Source organism: Phocoena phocoena, chromosome 16, assembly GCF_963924675.1.
Source record: "Phocoena phocoena chromosome 16, mPhoPho1.1, whole genome shotgun sequence".
Lineage (NCBI taxonomy): Eukaryota > Metazoa > Chordata > Mammalia > Artiodactyla > Phocoenidae > Phocoena > Phocoena phocoena.
The window spans coordinates 5,750,927-5,766,667 of NC_089234.1; the positions used below are offsets into that span (position 1 = coordinate 5,750,927).

The 15,741-nt window shown below is 48.2% G+C and overlaps 1 protein-coding gene across 3 annotated transcripts in view; it reads left to right on the forward strand.

The window, feature by feature from the left end:
* C16H10orf90 (chromosome 16 C10orf90 homolog) overlaps window positions 1-15,741 on the forward strand; it is a 231,691-nt gene that overhangs the window by 190,358 nt on the left and 25,592 nt on the right. For 2 of the 3 annotated variants that reach the window (XM_065894516.1, XM_065894517.1), the window contains 3 exons: window positions 8,704-8,994; window positions 12,059-12,243; window positions 14,357-14,534. In XM_065894516.1, coding sequence (XP_065750588.1) covers window positions 8,704-8,994; window positions 12,059-12,243; window positions 14,357-14,534 — 654 coding nt within the window. The remainder of the gene's footprint in view (window positions 1-8,703; window positions 8,995-12,058; window positions 12,244-14,356; window positions 14,535-15,741) is intronic. The other variant, XM_065894518.1, reaches the window with a different exon arrangement.

The window sequence follows — 15,741 nt, forward strand, 5'->3', positions numbered from 1 at the left end:
TTAGTTTTGAGTAACAACACATCCAAAAAGCAGTGGCTTGAAAATGTAAGGGTTTATTTTTGTTATAAAAGAAATCCAGGGGTGGGCAAACAAGGACCTGCTATATAGCACAGGGAACTATACTAAATATTTTGTAATAACCTATAAGGGAAAAGACTCTGAAAAAGAGTATATATATATGAATATGTATATGTATACATGTGTATAACTGAATCACTGTGTTGTACACCTGAAACTAATACAACATTGTAAATCAACTGTACTTCAGTTTTTAAAAAAAGATATCTAGGGGTGGGCAATCTGGGCAGGTATGGCAGGCCCACAGTGTCCTCAGGGGCTCACGCCTCTGCTTTCTGCTCCACTTTCCTTCAGGTATGACCCTCGTCATGATGCTTGTAGAATAGTTGCCAGGACTCCAGCCATCACGTCCACATCCACAGTGAATACCAGCTGAACATCCCCTCTTGAGACCCTCCCGGAAGTTCTCCCAAAGGACTTCTGCTTTTATCTCACTGGTTGGAGCAGTAGCACACCACAGCAAAGTGTGATTTTTTAGCCGGGCCCGTTATCATCTTGGACAAAACGAGGATTCTCTAAGTTAAGAAAAAAGATAAGAACGGATATTGAGTAGGCAACCAGCCGAGTCTACCAGAGGTGGTGGGGATTTAAGGTCTTCAGTGATGATGTTAAAGGCATGGAGAGGGCATTCTGTGAGCTGAAAGAGTTGTTGGATCTCGTCAGAGAGTAGGAGGTTTTAAGTTACTGGTTCAGGGGAGAAGCAGCTCTGGGTATGGGTATATTTCAGGTATGGAATGTGGCTGTAGGAGTGGGGACTGGAGTGGAGGTGATGGTACTGGTTATAGGAGTGGAGGTGATGTCATTGGTTGGGAGGGGAGTAGGAGTGGAGGTGATGGTCATTGGCCGTAGGAGTGGAGGTGATGTCATTGGTTGGGAGCTGGATGGAAATGATGGTCATTGGCTGTAGGAGGGGCTGGAGCAAGCAGTCCTTGACGTGAGATCGGGAATTTTACTGTTTTTCCTGCTGCATCCCAAGCATTCTATATCAGTGCCTGGTATATAGTAGGTACTCAGTGGAGAGCTGTTGAATTGAAGATAAAGAGGTCAAGCAATTTCTTTGAAAGAGCAGGTAATAGACACACACACACACGCACGCACACAGGCACGCACACGCACACACACGCACACACACACAGGTGATTCTGGGATGAGACCTGGCTCTGAGCGGGCATTTCACTCTGCAGGAGCCTTAACTAAGATTCTTCTCTGCTGCTCCCTTTGACCCCTGGCAGATCGGTTTGATTTTTTTTATCAGTTTTTACCGTGTAGCATAACCTGCTTGGTAATTCTCAGAGCACCCAGGAAAAGCCAGAGGAGGAGGAGAGATGAAAGCCTGACAGAATTATTAAACAGAATGGAAAGGTGCCCATCAACGGCAATAAATCTCCCAGATAACAGTATGATAATGAACCTGTGCTTTTGTGTACCACTGCTATGGCGCAGGGTGGTCCTGTCTAGTTATAAGCTATACCCAAGATGGAAATGAAAGGGGGAAACAGCCGTGCATTACTCCACTAGAAATGTGCTATACCTCCCAAAGAAAACCACTGTGAACATTTTTGTGAGTGACAGATTGTCAATGATTTTTATTTTTTTAATATTTCAAATTTGACAGTGATAATTAATTGCTTTTATAATTTACAAAATGTTTTTTAAAAGGAAATACGCCTTACTGAAAAAAATTATCACCTCAAATCGTCACTTTTGGGAACTAGCAGCAAGTTTTGAGAAAAGCTTAAAATGTGTTTTCCGTGCTTCAGGAATCTGAGTCATGCTTTGGGATGAAGGATTATGGGACAGCTGATACTTTGGGACTCTGTTTCCTTGGTGTCAGGTAGAAAGGTGTGATCTAATCATTGACTGGGACTTGTGTCTCTTATCGCCTGCAAGAAAGTCCAGGTAATTCATTTATTAGAAAACAGGCAGGTTTGTGTGTGTTTTCATGTGTGCATGTGTGTATGTATGTGTGGGTTTTATTTTTGCCTTGCAAATATTTGTTTGTATGTTTTGAGATTTTTGTTCTACAGTCTTAAAACTGTAGGATAATGACATAATTGGAAAAAGAGCTCCGTCCAGTTTCTCAGTGTCCATTCTAGATATTCTCAATGCATGAATGATCCTTTACTGTACATGAAAGCTGTGTGCAAACTCCCCACGTATTATCCTTTTTTTTAAATTGAAGTATAGTTGATTTACAATGCTGTGTTAGTTTCAGGTGCAGTGATTCAGATATATATATATATATATATATATATATATATATCTCAGATTCCTTTCCCTTATAGGCTATTACAAAATATCGAGTAGAGTTCCCTGTGCTGTACAGTAGGTCCTTGTTAGTTATCTATTTTATGTATAGTAGTGTGTACACGTTAATCCCAAACTCCTAATTTACACCTTTCCCCCTTTCCCTTTTGGTAACCATAAGTTTGTTTTCTATGTCTGTGGGTCTCTTTCTGTTTTGTCAGTAAGTTCATTTGTATCTTTCTTTTTAGATTCCACATATAAGCGATATTATATAATATTTTTCTTTCTCTGATTTACTTCACTTAGTATGATAATCTCCAGGTCCACCCATGTTGCTGCCAAATGGCTTTTCCTTCCTTTTTCATGGCCGAGTAGTATTCCATTCTGTGTGTGTGTGTGTGTGTGTGTGTGTGTGTGTGTGTGTGTGTGTGTGTGTGTATTGCAGGATCATATGGTAGCTGTTTTTAGTTTTTAAGGAACCTCCATACAGTTCTCCACAGTGGCTTTAACCCACATGGTATCTGTGTGTGTGTGTGTGTGTGTGTGTGTGTGTGTGTGTGTATTGCAGGATCATATGGTAACTGTTTTTAGTTTCTAAGGAACCTCCATACAGTTCTCTACGGTGGCTTTAACCCACATGGTATCTTGAAACTTGACCCTAGAACAATAACAATGAACACACTGCATCTTCCCCCTTTTCCCTCTGAATACAGGGTTTTTCCAATGCCGGGGCTTGCCTATTTTGTCCTAACACTGTGTTGACATCTTAACAACAGTTGTCGGCACCCCCCACCACCCCTATCTGCTCCAGGTTCCAAAAAGGGAAGGCTCCTTTTAGAGGTCTGGAGCTACTGCCACCACTTTTCCCAAGTTGGTTTTATTTCTTGGCCGTCGCCCCTCCCCACTTAGGTCTCCTTCTTTAGGGAGAAATAGTTACTGCTTACAGCAGAAGAAACCTGTTTACTGTCTAGGAAGGGCTCATATGGACAGGAAGTCTCGTTTCCTGGAAAGGAAAGGACTCGCTCGTGTGTTTCCGCTGGCCCCGCTGCCTTTGGACGCCCCTTCGTCCTTGCTGTCTGATCTTCAAGTTGCTGTCTGTTCCCCTGACTACTTCTCGTCCTGAAGGCGCCAGCTCCAGCTCTGCTCCGGCCGAGTGGATGGGCTTTGGGACATGCAGTTTCCCAAACACAGCTTCTCTTCCCGATCCGATCCTCTCCTCTGTGCCAGGAGCCGTTTATCTCATTTGCTGCTGCCTCTTTCCCCCCTTTCTGACACCCTGCCTGGGCTGCAACATCTCTGTGTAGAAATTTAACAGAAATATGCTGAAACAATTATTGGCTGATTTTAAACAGAAGTCTAGATCGGGTGGGAGGCAGGGTACCAAATGGACACCTCTTTCCATGAGGAAATCAAGTTTTCATCTGCTGCCAGAAGATGAAGCCTTGACCAGTTAAAAAGCAGAGAAAGTACCCACCAGCCTTGTCCATTGTAAAAGCTTGTCGTTTGCTTTCTCTGTTGGTTGTTTCTCTATGGGTCATCAACAGACTCTTTTATGTCATCTTCTGTGTACTGTAATTGCAGGTAGTTTGAGGATTTCTCTCCTGTTAAAAGGGGAGAGAATTTCACCTGCTGGAGAAATTATGTGTGTTTTGAGTACCCAGGGTTACCGCCTTTTCCTTCCTCTTTAGCGATATCTGTGTCCACAAATTAGCATGTATTGACCAGAGAATATCTTGCCTTTCCCCTCAGCAGCAGCCTCCCGTGTCCCTGTGTCAAAATTGGGGACAGCAAAATCCTGCCTAAAGTGAGGGGGTCTGCGATTCACCCCCGGGCGCTGTTCAGAGTGGCTTTCCACTTGATGGATACACAGTCCTCTCCAGCTCACTTCTTTGATTTCCAGTGAGATGCACAGTTATGGGGTTTGCTGGAGGAAAGCCCACAGGTGAGGCAGGAAGATCAGATAGGTAAGCTATACATAAAATGTAGATGCAGGAGCTTTAAAAAGGTGATGATGGGTGGAGGGAAGTCTGGGGCCACTCAGGGTAGTGGCAAGTAAACATCAGATTTTTAGGAGAGCCTGAGACCCACCGTAGTTGCATTTAGAAACTGGTATTTTTATCGATGACCCAGAAATATCAACACAAGCTTCAGTTACTGTTATTTCTAAGACAGTCTGTTGTAAGATGGTCTAGCGTTTGAGGGGAGAAAATATAACTTCCTGAAACATTAAAATGTGGGAGAAAATGTGGCCTTGGATTCAAGGAAGCCCACTTTGCTTGGAAACGTCTCTTTGGTTGATTGGCCGGTGTTAGAAGGCAGGAAGGTGTATGGAGCTGAGACCCAAACCCTAAGAGAAGATCTTTCTAGAGAGCTGGTTTCAGTTTTGACACCAAAACACCTGTAACAACTCTAAGCTAACTTGGAGATAAATGGCTCTAATATGTGTCCCCTATGTTAGTTACCTGCCTTGGGCTGTCAAGGGTCCCCACACAGCTGTGCTCTCTGGGACTGTGCGTGGTTTTTATGGTTTTCCCGCTCATCCTTTGCGATTCCACTGACAGAGTCTGGTGACTGTGAGGGTCTGCGGCTTAGCAACCGCCCCCCACTTGCTCGTTCCCTATCGTGAGCCCGAATTGCCACAGTTATTAGAATTGTGTGACAGTGTGGGGCTCGTCTGAGAACACGGAAGATTATGTATCACCTCAGTATTTGGAAAGAAGCAGTGAAGGGTCTTTTTCTATCAAATGGGCTCATTATGACACTTTCTGGCCCGTGGAGGCACCTTGTCTTGAGGCTCGGGAGCTTTTCCTCATTTTGTACTGAGGATCTGCATGTGCTGGTGGTGCCCTTGCCTGGCCCCAGATTCAATCCCTTCTTGGCTGGTCCTGATGCTGTGTCGGTGAGGTCTCCATTCTCCCCTCCCTGCCCTGCACTTGGGGCAGCTCAGGGCCCACATTTCAGCGCAGAGAAGCGCCCTGCTGGAACTTCGCCCTGAGGTCTGCAGTTGGACACGGTGAGGTCAGGAACGGAAAATCCAGCACAGCCCACCGCCCTGATTGTACTGCTGCCCGCCAGCCCTGCCTGACGCCCTGCCCGTGGTCAGCCCCTTGTTTTCAGGCCTCATTCACGGCTCACCACTGTCTTCCCCAGAGTCACACCCCATCAAGTCTCAGGGAAGCAGTGGCCCTGAGACGCTGAGCTCTCTCCTGGAAGCTCTTTCCCTGATGGATACAGTGATGTCTTTACCTTAAAACAGCTGGCTTTGTGCTTTTGCTATTCAGATTTTTGGTACTGAAAATATATTGTTTATGGATCGTTACGTAGGTGGGAACGTTATAGACAAAAGCAGTGAGTCAGGCAACACAAAATCAGGCAAGTGGTTCTGTCTGGGTGAGTATGATCCAGAAGGGGCTCAGATAGGAAAGCTGAAGCCCAAGGAAAGTTCTGCCTCTTAATCTAGGAGGCTCATAGGTGCTCTAATATCTTTTATTACAAATATAATACATTTCACAACAAAAAAATGAGCTTTGGAGGAGCACAGAGAAGCACGGTGTAATGGTCCAAGGAGCTCGTCTCTGAGTCAAAGATGAGAGTTTAATAGAGGGAATTCATGACTGTCGGGCAGATCTTTTGGTTGGTTTTGGTTTACGTCCTAGAGCCTAGCTCAGCTCTGAGTAGGTGAGTTTGCTGGAGCTAGTTGAGTAGCTTAGCTAGCGAGTAGTTGAGCTATAGAATATCAACCCAGTGGGTATCGCGTTTTAGAGAAGGGAATGGGGGTTGTGGCTGTTGAAAGGAAACCTGCGGGACCCCAGCCCCTCCAAGCATCAGCCCCAGGGATCAGGCTCTGAGTTTCAGTCCAAGAAATAGAAACCTCTGCTAGAGGCTGCTGCGTGATTCACCTTCTCCTAAGACGGGCAGAGCCTGTGGAGGTGACGGGTCTTCACGGGAGCGATGTAGTTTAAAATCTGAGCCATGAATAGAGAACTCGAAGTACAACCTGCATGCAGAGTGTGTGGGGAAGAAAACGACCATGTTGCCTGGCAAAGGCTCTGCCTGGGGATCATTTCACGGCTGATGATTGCACTTCTCAGAACCCACAAAAAGCCCTGATCGATAAGTTGTCAGGAAAGTTTTTCTTTGACTGCGTGTTTTTCTTTTCCCCAGTTCACCAGCTACATTCTACTTTGGAGGCTTTGTTTTAACTCTTTCAAGTCACAACTGGAACATCTGTCTTGCGTAGAATCATTCCTGCAAGAATTTACATTAAACCAGATAGAAAGTTAGATAATTAATAAATAGGTAGCAGATAGATAGTTAGCTCTCCATGAGTCTATAAATAATCCATTTATGTAAAGAGTCTAATGTCAGGATGGAACTAGTAGACTGGGACTGCATCACTGATAATTACTTTGGTTTTTGATTCTTTAAAAGAACCTCTAATAAAAGGAAGCAACGGAGAAAAGAAGAACTCTTTTAGGACTTTTTTTGCTTATGCTATTTTATACTTAAACAGAATTGACGGCTTTTGAAATACATGGTTGGAAAGATTTTTCTGTACAAATTAGCAAAGCCCAACTTTTCCATAGGAGACCATATCCCTCTCCAAATGATAAGGTCTGTAACAACCACCATTTGGGGGGACTTTCACATACAGGCACAGGGACCCAGGGGGGGTACTTTACCTTCATTTTGTTTGTTTGTTTGTGGGAATCGGAATGCTGGGTCCACCCTCTTGTTGGCCCTCCTGCCTCAGGTCCCACAGCCAGGACGCCCAGCGAGGGGACCGTCTGTGTTCCATCTCTTCCCACTACCCTGCCGGCCTCACCACACTCAGCCTGTCCTCACTGGCTGGGATGCCAGGACCCAGGGACAGAGAGGCTGGAAGGAATTGCAGACAACTGACATTTTAAGAGAAGTCACCACTCTAATCAGTGCCTGGTAGTCATGGGCTCATTTCCTTTTTGTGTACAAGACATCTCAGAAAATATGATGAGAATCTTCCAAGAATCTCGATTATTCCAGTGGTTCCCAGGACCCTTTTTCTGCCCCCCGTACGCGGGAGGTCTGGATGCATCCCACCCCCACCGGCAGCGGTGCCTGTCTCCCCTTAGGTGACCTCAGCATAGGGAGGAGATGACACCTGGTCAAGAGTCACTGCCGTGTTTAAAGTGAATAACTTTTAAAACTTTATAGAGTATTCCAAAAGAAAAAGAAAGAAAGCAAAAGCAAAGAGTACAACACAGGCAAAGTGTGAAAAGCAAGTCTCTCTCCCGCCCCCAGTTCCTGGTCCTGAGTTGCCCTCTCCCAAGACAATCCAGTTCCCAGGGTCTTTGGGGTCCTTCCAAAGATGTTCTGAGCAGATAAGCACTGACTGGGGAAGCAGATCTGGCACACTGTCCACACTCTGTTCACTTGATAATGAATCTTAGAGGTGATTCCCCCTCTACCCAGGAACACGTGTCTTATTCTTTTTCACTGCTGCAAAGCAGGGAAGTGCTGTAATTTACTTAACAGTCTCCTGCTGGTGAGCAGAAGGTGATCTCCAGACCTTTGATATTACAATGTGGCGACAAGCAACACGCTGTACACCTTGTAGACCCACTGCTTTAGTAGAGGTGAGCACAGACAGCTGATAAATTACATCCTGCATCTGCGCTTGCCATAGGACGTAACCCGGCAGCATTGTTTCTGGAATAATAATGATAATGAACGTTTATTAAATGTTTACTGTGTATCAGGTACTGTGCTAAACCCCTTAGCTGGATCATTATTTTCTTATAGTATTACCTTGATTTTAACATTTAGTGTTTATATTAATAATATGCTTACATTGTTTATCATATAAAATGATTATATACATTCCATAAATATATTACTTATTATTTAAATAGGTAAATTGATTATAAAAATAAATATATCAAAATTAAACATATAATATTTAGCATTATTACCTTGTTATAGTATTATCTCAATTTTATAGATGAGGCCAGATAGCATATAAGTGGTGGAGGGGGGATTTGAACCCAAGGTATCTTCCCCCAGAGTCAATGTGCTAAACCACCCATTCGATTATCTACTGTCTGGAAGGTCTTTTGAGCTCCTAAGGGTACCAGGGAGCACGGTCTCTTCAGAGCCACGTGCATGAGAGCAGTGCATGTAGAGGGGCTCCCGAGTGAACCCCGGGGACGTCTGGCCAGAACTGGTGACCACATGTCGTTGCTGGGTGAGCACATGCACGTCGGCATCAATGACGCCTGTCCCCTTGAGGCAGCACTGCAGCCCATCTGCCTGTCTCTGGGAGAGCGTGGCGTGCAGAAGTCAACACGTGAGATGCGGGCTCCTCAGATGTTTTGAGCACGATTCTCATTTTATTTTTAGTAGAAACAAAAGTATTTTCTGGAAGCCGCGAGAAGCAACAAGAAGGAGCACACGTGACTGTGTCTGCTTCCCCGGTGGAACAGAAGCTGGTTGAAGATCCCCTTCCTGATGGGTCTAGCTCTCCAAGCAACAGCTGTCAGTCTAGTGACCTCTCTGAACCCGCAGAGAGTCAACAGCAAAGCCTTCCGAAACTCAGCTTCCCTTTACCTGGGTCCCTTTGCCCCTTCCAAGATTTATGCACATCTCTGCAGGAAGACCACAGTGTTCAGATAGAAAGAGAGTTCCTGGAAGGTAAGGAGTGAGGGAGGTATAGGGTTGAGATGATTCTTCCTTAATCTTCATAGGGAACATGGTACAGGGTCTTCCTGGGCCCTGGTTCACTTGAGCTTCCCTTAGGAATCTGCCTTTTCTCCAACTGTACAAACAGAGAAGAAGCAGGACCAGCAGGTTTAAATAGTGGGCAAGTTCTACCTCCCAAGCAGTGAGAAGACAGCACTGCATGGGTCAGGAAATCCCAGCCCTACTGAGCACAAGGACAGCATTGCCTGAAGCTGAGAAGAAGGCCGCTCCCAGGTGCCCGGCAGGTTCTCGGGCCTCGTTAGGGAACAGTTGAGACCCGGGGTGGCTGCCCTGAAGGTAGCGGGTGCGCCAGGCTGAGAGTGGTCCTCAGTAACTGACTGGCCAGGATAATGGCCGGGGCGTGGAGACCCCACATGTGCCAGGCTCTCGACAAACAGAGTGCACTGACCTCACAGTGCCTTGAAGATAGGTCCCTGGCTCAGCCTCTCACAGAAGTCAAACCAGGCCATCGTTTCTCTAAAGGCCAAGTGGCTGACCCCTACGAATATTGCAGCGACCATTGATATATAAAAAAAACATAGGAATAAAATAGAAAAAAGATCTGTGGTGCCCTGTTATAACAGAGGAAAATTTAGATTTCCTATCACTCTAAAGATTTTCCCAAAGAGCTGTGGATGAGGACAGAAAGGAAAAGATTATAGAGCTTTGGATTATAAAAGTTAAAATAGTTATGGTAATTGATAAAAACATTTTTTTCCTGAAACCCAAGTGAATCTCTAGCTCATTAAAGGAGTATGTATTGAATACCCACTGTATACCATCAAAGAAGCATTTATTAAACACCTACTGTATGCCAGGCACTGTGCACGGTGTTTCCTGCCCTCCAGGTGCTCTCAGTCCGGTACCAGAGACATCGGGGTTGTAACTGTGCCTGTGATGAGCCATCAGGAAGCTGAGGACGGCCCCAGATGCTGCAAGGAGGGGCTGGACAGAGACACCTTCCTCAAGGAAATGATTTTGAGAAAGAACTTGAAAGCTGATTAGAGGTTTAAAAATCAGACCCTAAGGTGAAGAGCATTGCAGGCTGAGGGAAAAGCACACACAAAACAAAGAATGGATGGAAAGAGCATGGCTGATTAGGGGTCCAGGGGGCCGGAGTGCAGGGGTGGAGGGGGGGCTAGTGTGAATCCAAGGTCCCGTGGGTCGAGTTGGAAGGTCCGTATAAATCCACTAAGAGAGTCTGGACTGAAGCCTGGGCCAAGTCCTTGAAGGGGACGAGACCTAATTAGATCTGCTCTGAAGGTGATTGTCTCCTGGACAATGTGGAGGCCGGATGGGAGAGGGCCAGGCAGGGAGGCTGAGACTGGCTAGAGATGAGTACAGACCATGCCACTGGGGAGGACTGGCCACAGTAGTAGAGACTTTGAAGATAATGGACAAAGCTTTGTCGTGAGCAATGGAGAAGATGAGTGTGTCAGGACTGCCCTTGCGTCGCTGGATCTGTGGTGGGGAAGGATGGGAGGAAACCGTGGCTTCCCTGAGTATAGGGTGAGCTAGAATAAAGGTTCACAAGAGATGGAAACAGTACCACGGAAAGTGTAATTAGCTCTAGCCGTAGGGGGTTGGGGGACAGATATCTGGGTTAGGGGTTAGGCCTGAAGCAGGGATGGGGGAGCAACAGGGAAATCTCCAGAAAAGAACTGGAGCAAATGCTTAGAAGAACAAGGAGAAGGATTTGCAAACCTCTAAGCAGCCTGTTGTTGGTAGAGCATCAAAATTGGTAGCTGGAGGGCAACACCCACCATGAACGAGCCATGAGAAGTCTGCTCTCCTTGTAGCGCTTGTAGGTAGTAGGGAACATGGATGGATTTGGGGTGGAGACAGGACAGCTGGTCCAGACCACAGAGGATCTGGGTGTGAATGGCGGAGGTTATAATGGGGGGTCAGTTAAGAGATTCATGGGACCATGGAGGTGCGTCCCGTGGCCACCTCTCCACGCCCAACAGAACTAGCTGCTTCTGGGCACCTGAGCTGGCAGTGTGGAGAGAGGCATGCTGAGTATGACGCGGTCCGGCCCTCAAGGGAGTCACAGGCCTGTGGGGTTGAAGCATCCTGTGATGGGCCCACTGATGCTGCTGTGTGAAGCGTGCTCCACGGCAGGTACACAGAGGAGGCAGGAGGGGGCGTTTTCCTGAAAAACTCAGCCTTAGAGGTAGGAGGTCACTGGGTGGGCACCAAAGGGGCTTCGTGGAGATGGGAAGGCGTGTGTACGAGGAGTGAGGGCACCACCAGTGAGTCTCAGAACCGGAGAGGGTTGGTAAGGCTGTGGTTAGGGCTCGTGTGGTGAGGGGAGTCAGGGAGCCCAGATGGGAAGAGTGGGCTGGGACAGACACTGTGTTCCAAGTGGAGCAGTTGTTCAGTAAGGGCTGAGTGAATACGTATGAATCGCCCACTTTCACCACCCCAAAGGCAACCCTGCCCGAAATGCTGTAGCATCAACTCATCCTCTGATCTCTTCCACCAAGGAATGTCAAGATGGCTTCAGGATGGAGCCCAGTCCCGCACTGAGACAGAGAGAGTTCCAATTATGAATGTAAAGCCAGGGCTAGTCTCTGGTAGATTAAGGGGAGGGATAGATAATTGAACACCGTTCCTCTGTCTTACATCATTAGTGTAGCAAAGATAAGGTGAATTAATACACGGTCCCCAAACAACCCAACTGAAATAGTTGTACAGGACACACGTAATAGGAAGCGCAGAATAGAAAAAGTTTCTTTGCAGCGGGAGCAAAGGCATTTTGAACGTCAGAAGCCAAGGGAATACCTCCACGGCATCACTAGCCAGTCTCAAGGTCTGGCTGCCTACAAACATGCCTCCCCGTGACCAGGGCAGCTGGGCGTCTGTGATGAGGCGTGATCTCGTGGGCTTAACGAGGCCCATTAATAACCCACTGGTGTTTCTATTTTCAAAATTGTCTTCTGTGTCTCATGGCCTTGAGGAACCAGGAGAAAATCACTGGGTGCTCTCTAAATGGAATTCTAATCTTCTCTCCCAGGAGATTACACGTGCTGTGACTTGGTTGTTAAAATAAAGGAATGCAAGAAGAGGGAGCAGCCCACCACGCCCGAGCCCGAGCCAGTGCCCACTGAGCCAGAAAACCCCCAGGGACCAGAGACCCACGACCTGCCAGAAGATTGTTCCAAGAGCCAGCAAATGCCCGCAGGCTCCTTGACCTTGCAGGTAAGGCCTTCCGTGCATCCCGGTGTGATTCCCACCAAGGGGAGACTTTTCCCGGGGAGCCTGTGGGCACATGACCTCACTTCTGCTTCTGAGGCTGGTGACCTGACTCAGCTTCCTGGTGGCTGTGTGACTCTGGGCAGGTCCCCTAACCTCTGTTCTGGGCCTCTGTTCCATCATGTGAGTAAGGAGATGATGATGTCTGCTCCCGCGGGCTAGGATGGGAATCGCATAACATCAGTAGTGACTGTGATTGGAGCAATGACAGCATTTGTTGAGAACTTTCTGGTACCCAGACACGGACAGGGTCACTTCATGGGCGTCAGGGCCTTGCATCCTCATGGCACCCCCATGAGGCAGGAGTCCCTACAGCCCTATCTTCAGATAAGAACATAAGCCTTTGAAAGATTAAGGAAGTCCCAAAGTCATGGCCTTGAGTTCAATGATATGGAACCTCTCATTTGTGTCTTTCCCCAATTGTAGAAGTAATATGTACACATTTTTTAAAGTTCAAAAAATACATAGGCATAAAGATTAGAAGGACAAACAATCCGGAGAAAGCCAACTACGCCTTCTGGGAGACACACGATGCGTTGTCAGCAGCCCTGCTGGTGTGCAGCTCCACCTGCCGGCCCTGCACCCCTGTCCCCCAGGTGGTCCCACCGTGAGAGACTCATGTGCTCCCAAGGCAGCTTGAGCCTCCATCCTCAGGGCGGGCAGCCGGGGCAGCGGCCATGCCTGGGCCCACAGGCCATCCCCAGGGGCCATCTCTCCAGGCCCCAGTGACTCGTGCCTGGGACCTGGGGCTGGCACCTTGGAGGCCAACTGGCCAAGAGACTCCTTTCCTGGCACAGCAGCTAGGGGCGCGAGCACGACACGGATGGAGCCCACATCGCCCTCTCACTGGAAACCCTAAGCTCCCCGAGGGCTGGGAGAGGAATGAGGCAGAGGACGTTTACGCTATGGCAGCACCTCCAGAGGGCCTATGCTGGGCGCCTGCTATTTGCAGAGCTGGGGCAGTGGCTGTAAGGGCTGCGATGTGGAGGAGATAGGGCACCTGCCATCCGGGAGCTCACAGCCTAGCGTGACAATACATGTGCGTGAATCCCTTGCGCGGGGTGGTCCATGAAGTACCAGTAAGCTCAGGCTGAACAGGGAGACCTGGAAGTTTACTGGGAGAACTGAGACTTGAGCCGATGGGTGTAGCTGGGGGTGGTACTCCAGGTAGGGGATCAACTTGAACAGCGGTCTGTAAGGAATATCAGGTTAAGACAGTGAAAGGCAGGGTGGGAAAAGCATGGGACACCCACAGCAGAGGGTCGCCAGGCAATCTACCAAATTACGACGAGCCTCAGTTTTTGCCTCTGTCAAATGGGGATAAATGTATCTGCCTTCCAGAATCACTGCGGGGATTCTCAGACAACAAATACACATAAAGCATTGAGCTTAGTGTCTAGCACAGAGCAGAGTGTGTCAGTGGTGGTTATTCCTTTTCAGTAAATCTGTGTTAGGGGCTTCGTCCATGCACGGCGTGGCGGATGCAGTGAGAGGTGAGGCCGAAGAGGAAATACGGGAATTCTGACCTCCCCTATGGAGCTTGCAGAACCATTCTGCAAAGGCAGAGCTCTCCTGCCGGCTCTCTCTTCCTGGGAGGAGAAGCTGTTTCCGTTAGCTATGATTACTGTTTCTCCTGGACAGACACGTGCTTCACGCTGGGAGGGGGATCTGGTTCTGTGCTTCTTAAGGCATCCAGCTCCCTGCAGAAGCAGCTGACTCGGAACGCCTCCATTCCTCTCCCACCTGTGTCGCTTTGGAATATGGAATTTAGGGCATTCAGATTTTGGAAATGGATTAATTGACAGGGAGGAGAAGGAACGGGCGGAGGTGTGCCTTTGCACTCGCAATTTGCTGCTGGTGACTGTCAGTCGTGCTGCAGCGGGGCCCCTGGTGCTGACTGAGACCTATGTTACCAACGTGTCTGTTGCCATCTTTCCATGAGGTGTTGGGAGAAAATTGGGATGTGCTCATGCATCAGCCTCTCGACCCAATCAGACAGGTGTGTTGCCTTTCTGCGTCATTTCTCTTAAAAAGAAAATACTTTCCTGGCTCCTCTTAGGAGGCCCTGGAAGTCCGCAAACCTCAGTTCATTTCTCGCTCGCAAGAACGTCTGAAGAAGCTAGAACACATGGTACAGCAGAGAAAAGCCCAGCAGAAGGAGAGCCTGGGCCAGAAGCAGAGTCTCCTTCCTGTCCGCGCCAATAAGAAGCAGTTCACCGTTCCCCACCCTCTTAGCGGTAAGCTACAGGTGGCTCGGGAGGGCTGGCGAGACTGCCGGATCCTGGGGCTGCGACCTTCACCCAGGCCGGTGGTCCAAATGGTGCCCCTGCCCTATGCAGGACTCATGTTCGCCCAAGTACCCAAACCTCAGGGTCATACAGCCTGCCCCGGAAGCCAGCCCATCCTGAGAGGTCGTGTACGGGCAGTGGACTCAGCAGAGATAACCTGGGACACAGATTTACCATTTTAGCTGGGAGAGCAGCAGCCCAGCGTAGCCGGCTCAGATTCTCGGTTCCTTAATAGGTATTTGCAAGAGGTGCCCTTTGCCCTTGATAGATTGCAGAACGGGTCTCGGGGTGAGAGGTTGACTCCAGTTTGTCTATATCAACATTCATCATGAAACCCCTTTCCTGCTGGGGGCTCAGAGAAGGGATGGCCAGCTTTCCAAGCGCCAGGAGGCCGGTGTCGCACTGACCCTGCAAGGGCGGTGCTCATTGACTCACTGGAGAAGTCGTTACCAGGCCCCTTCTCTGGGCCAGGCTCCGTGCTGGGAGCTGGGGAGAGTGCAGTGAGCAAGGCTGGCCTCCGTCCTTTCTTCGTGGAGCTTATAAACAGACTATTAAACCAGCGAGAATAAGAAGAGACAAGGGCACAGGTGGGGACATGGGAGCACATTCTGATGGCCTGCCAACTCAAATCTTAAAATCTGGAGGCCTGGGGAAACCTCCGTTTTATTTCTTTGGATAGACGAACAAGATCTTTCTTCCTAGGAAAATGTTCCGGCCCCCAGGAGGTGAAATCATGGGTCTAATTCTGAATAAAAGTCCTCTGGGGAAATAACCATATTCAATAAAATGCAGCTTAGCAAATATTACCAAGATCTTACAAGGGGGTTGGGGGGGGGACAGAGGACAGAGGGGTTGGAATAGGATTCCTGTTAACCACGGGCAGGCTAGGTCCCCCTCCGCCCCCCGCAGTTCTGCTGGGGGAGTCGTCCAAGACACCAGAAAGGGCAAACTTGAATGCATCCTTCTCATGGTGAAGGATTTAGTAGTACACCTGCTTCTCAGCCCCAGTAACACTTCCCAGGATGCTAAGAAAAGGAAATCAACAAAATACGCGTGCAAAGACTTTCCCTGCTTGAAAATGTGTCTCTCCTCGGCTTTGGAAGCCGATTGGCAGATATAGACTATTTGGGTGTGTTCTCTGGCGGCTCCTTAGTTT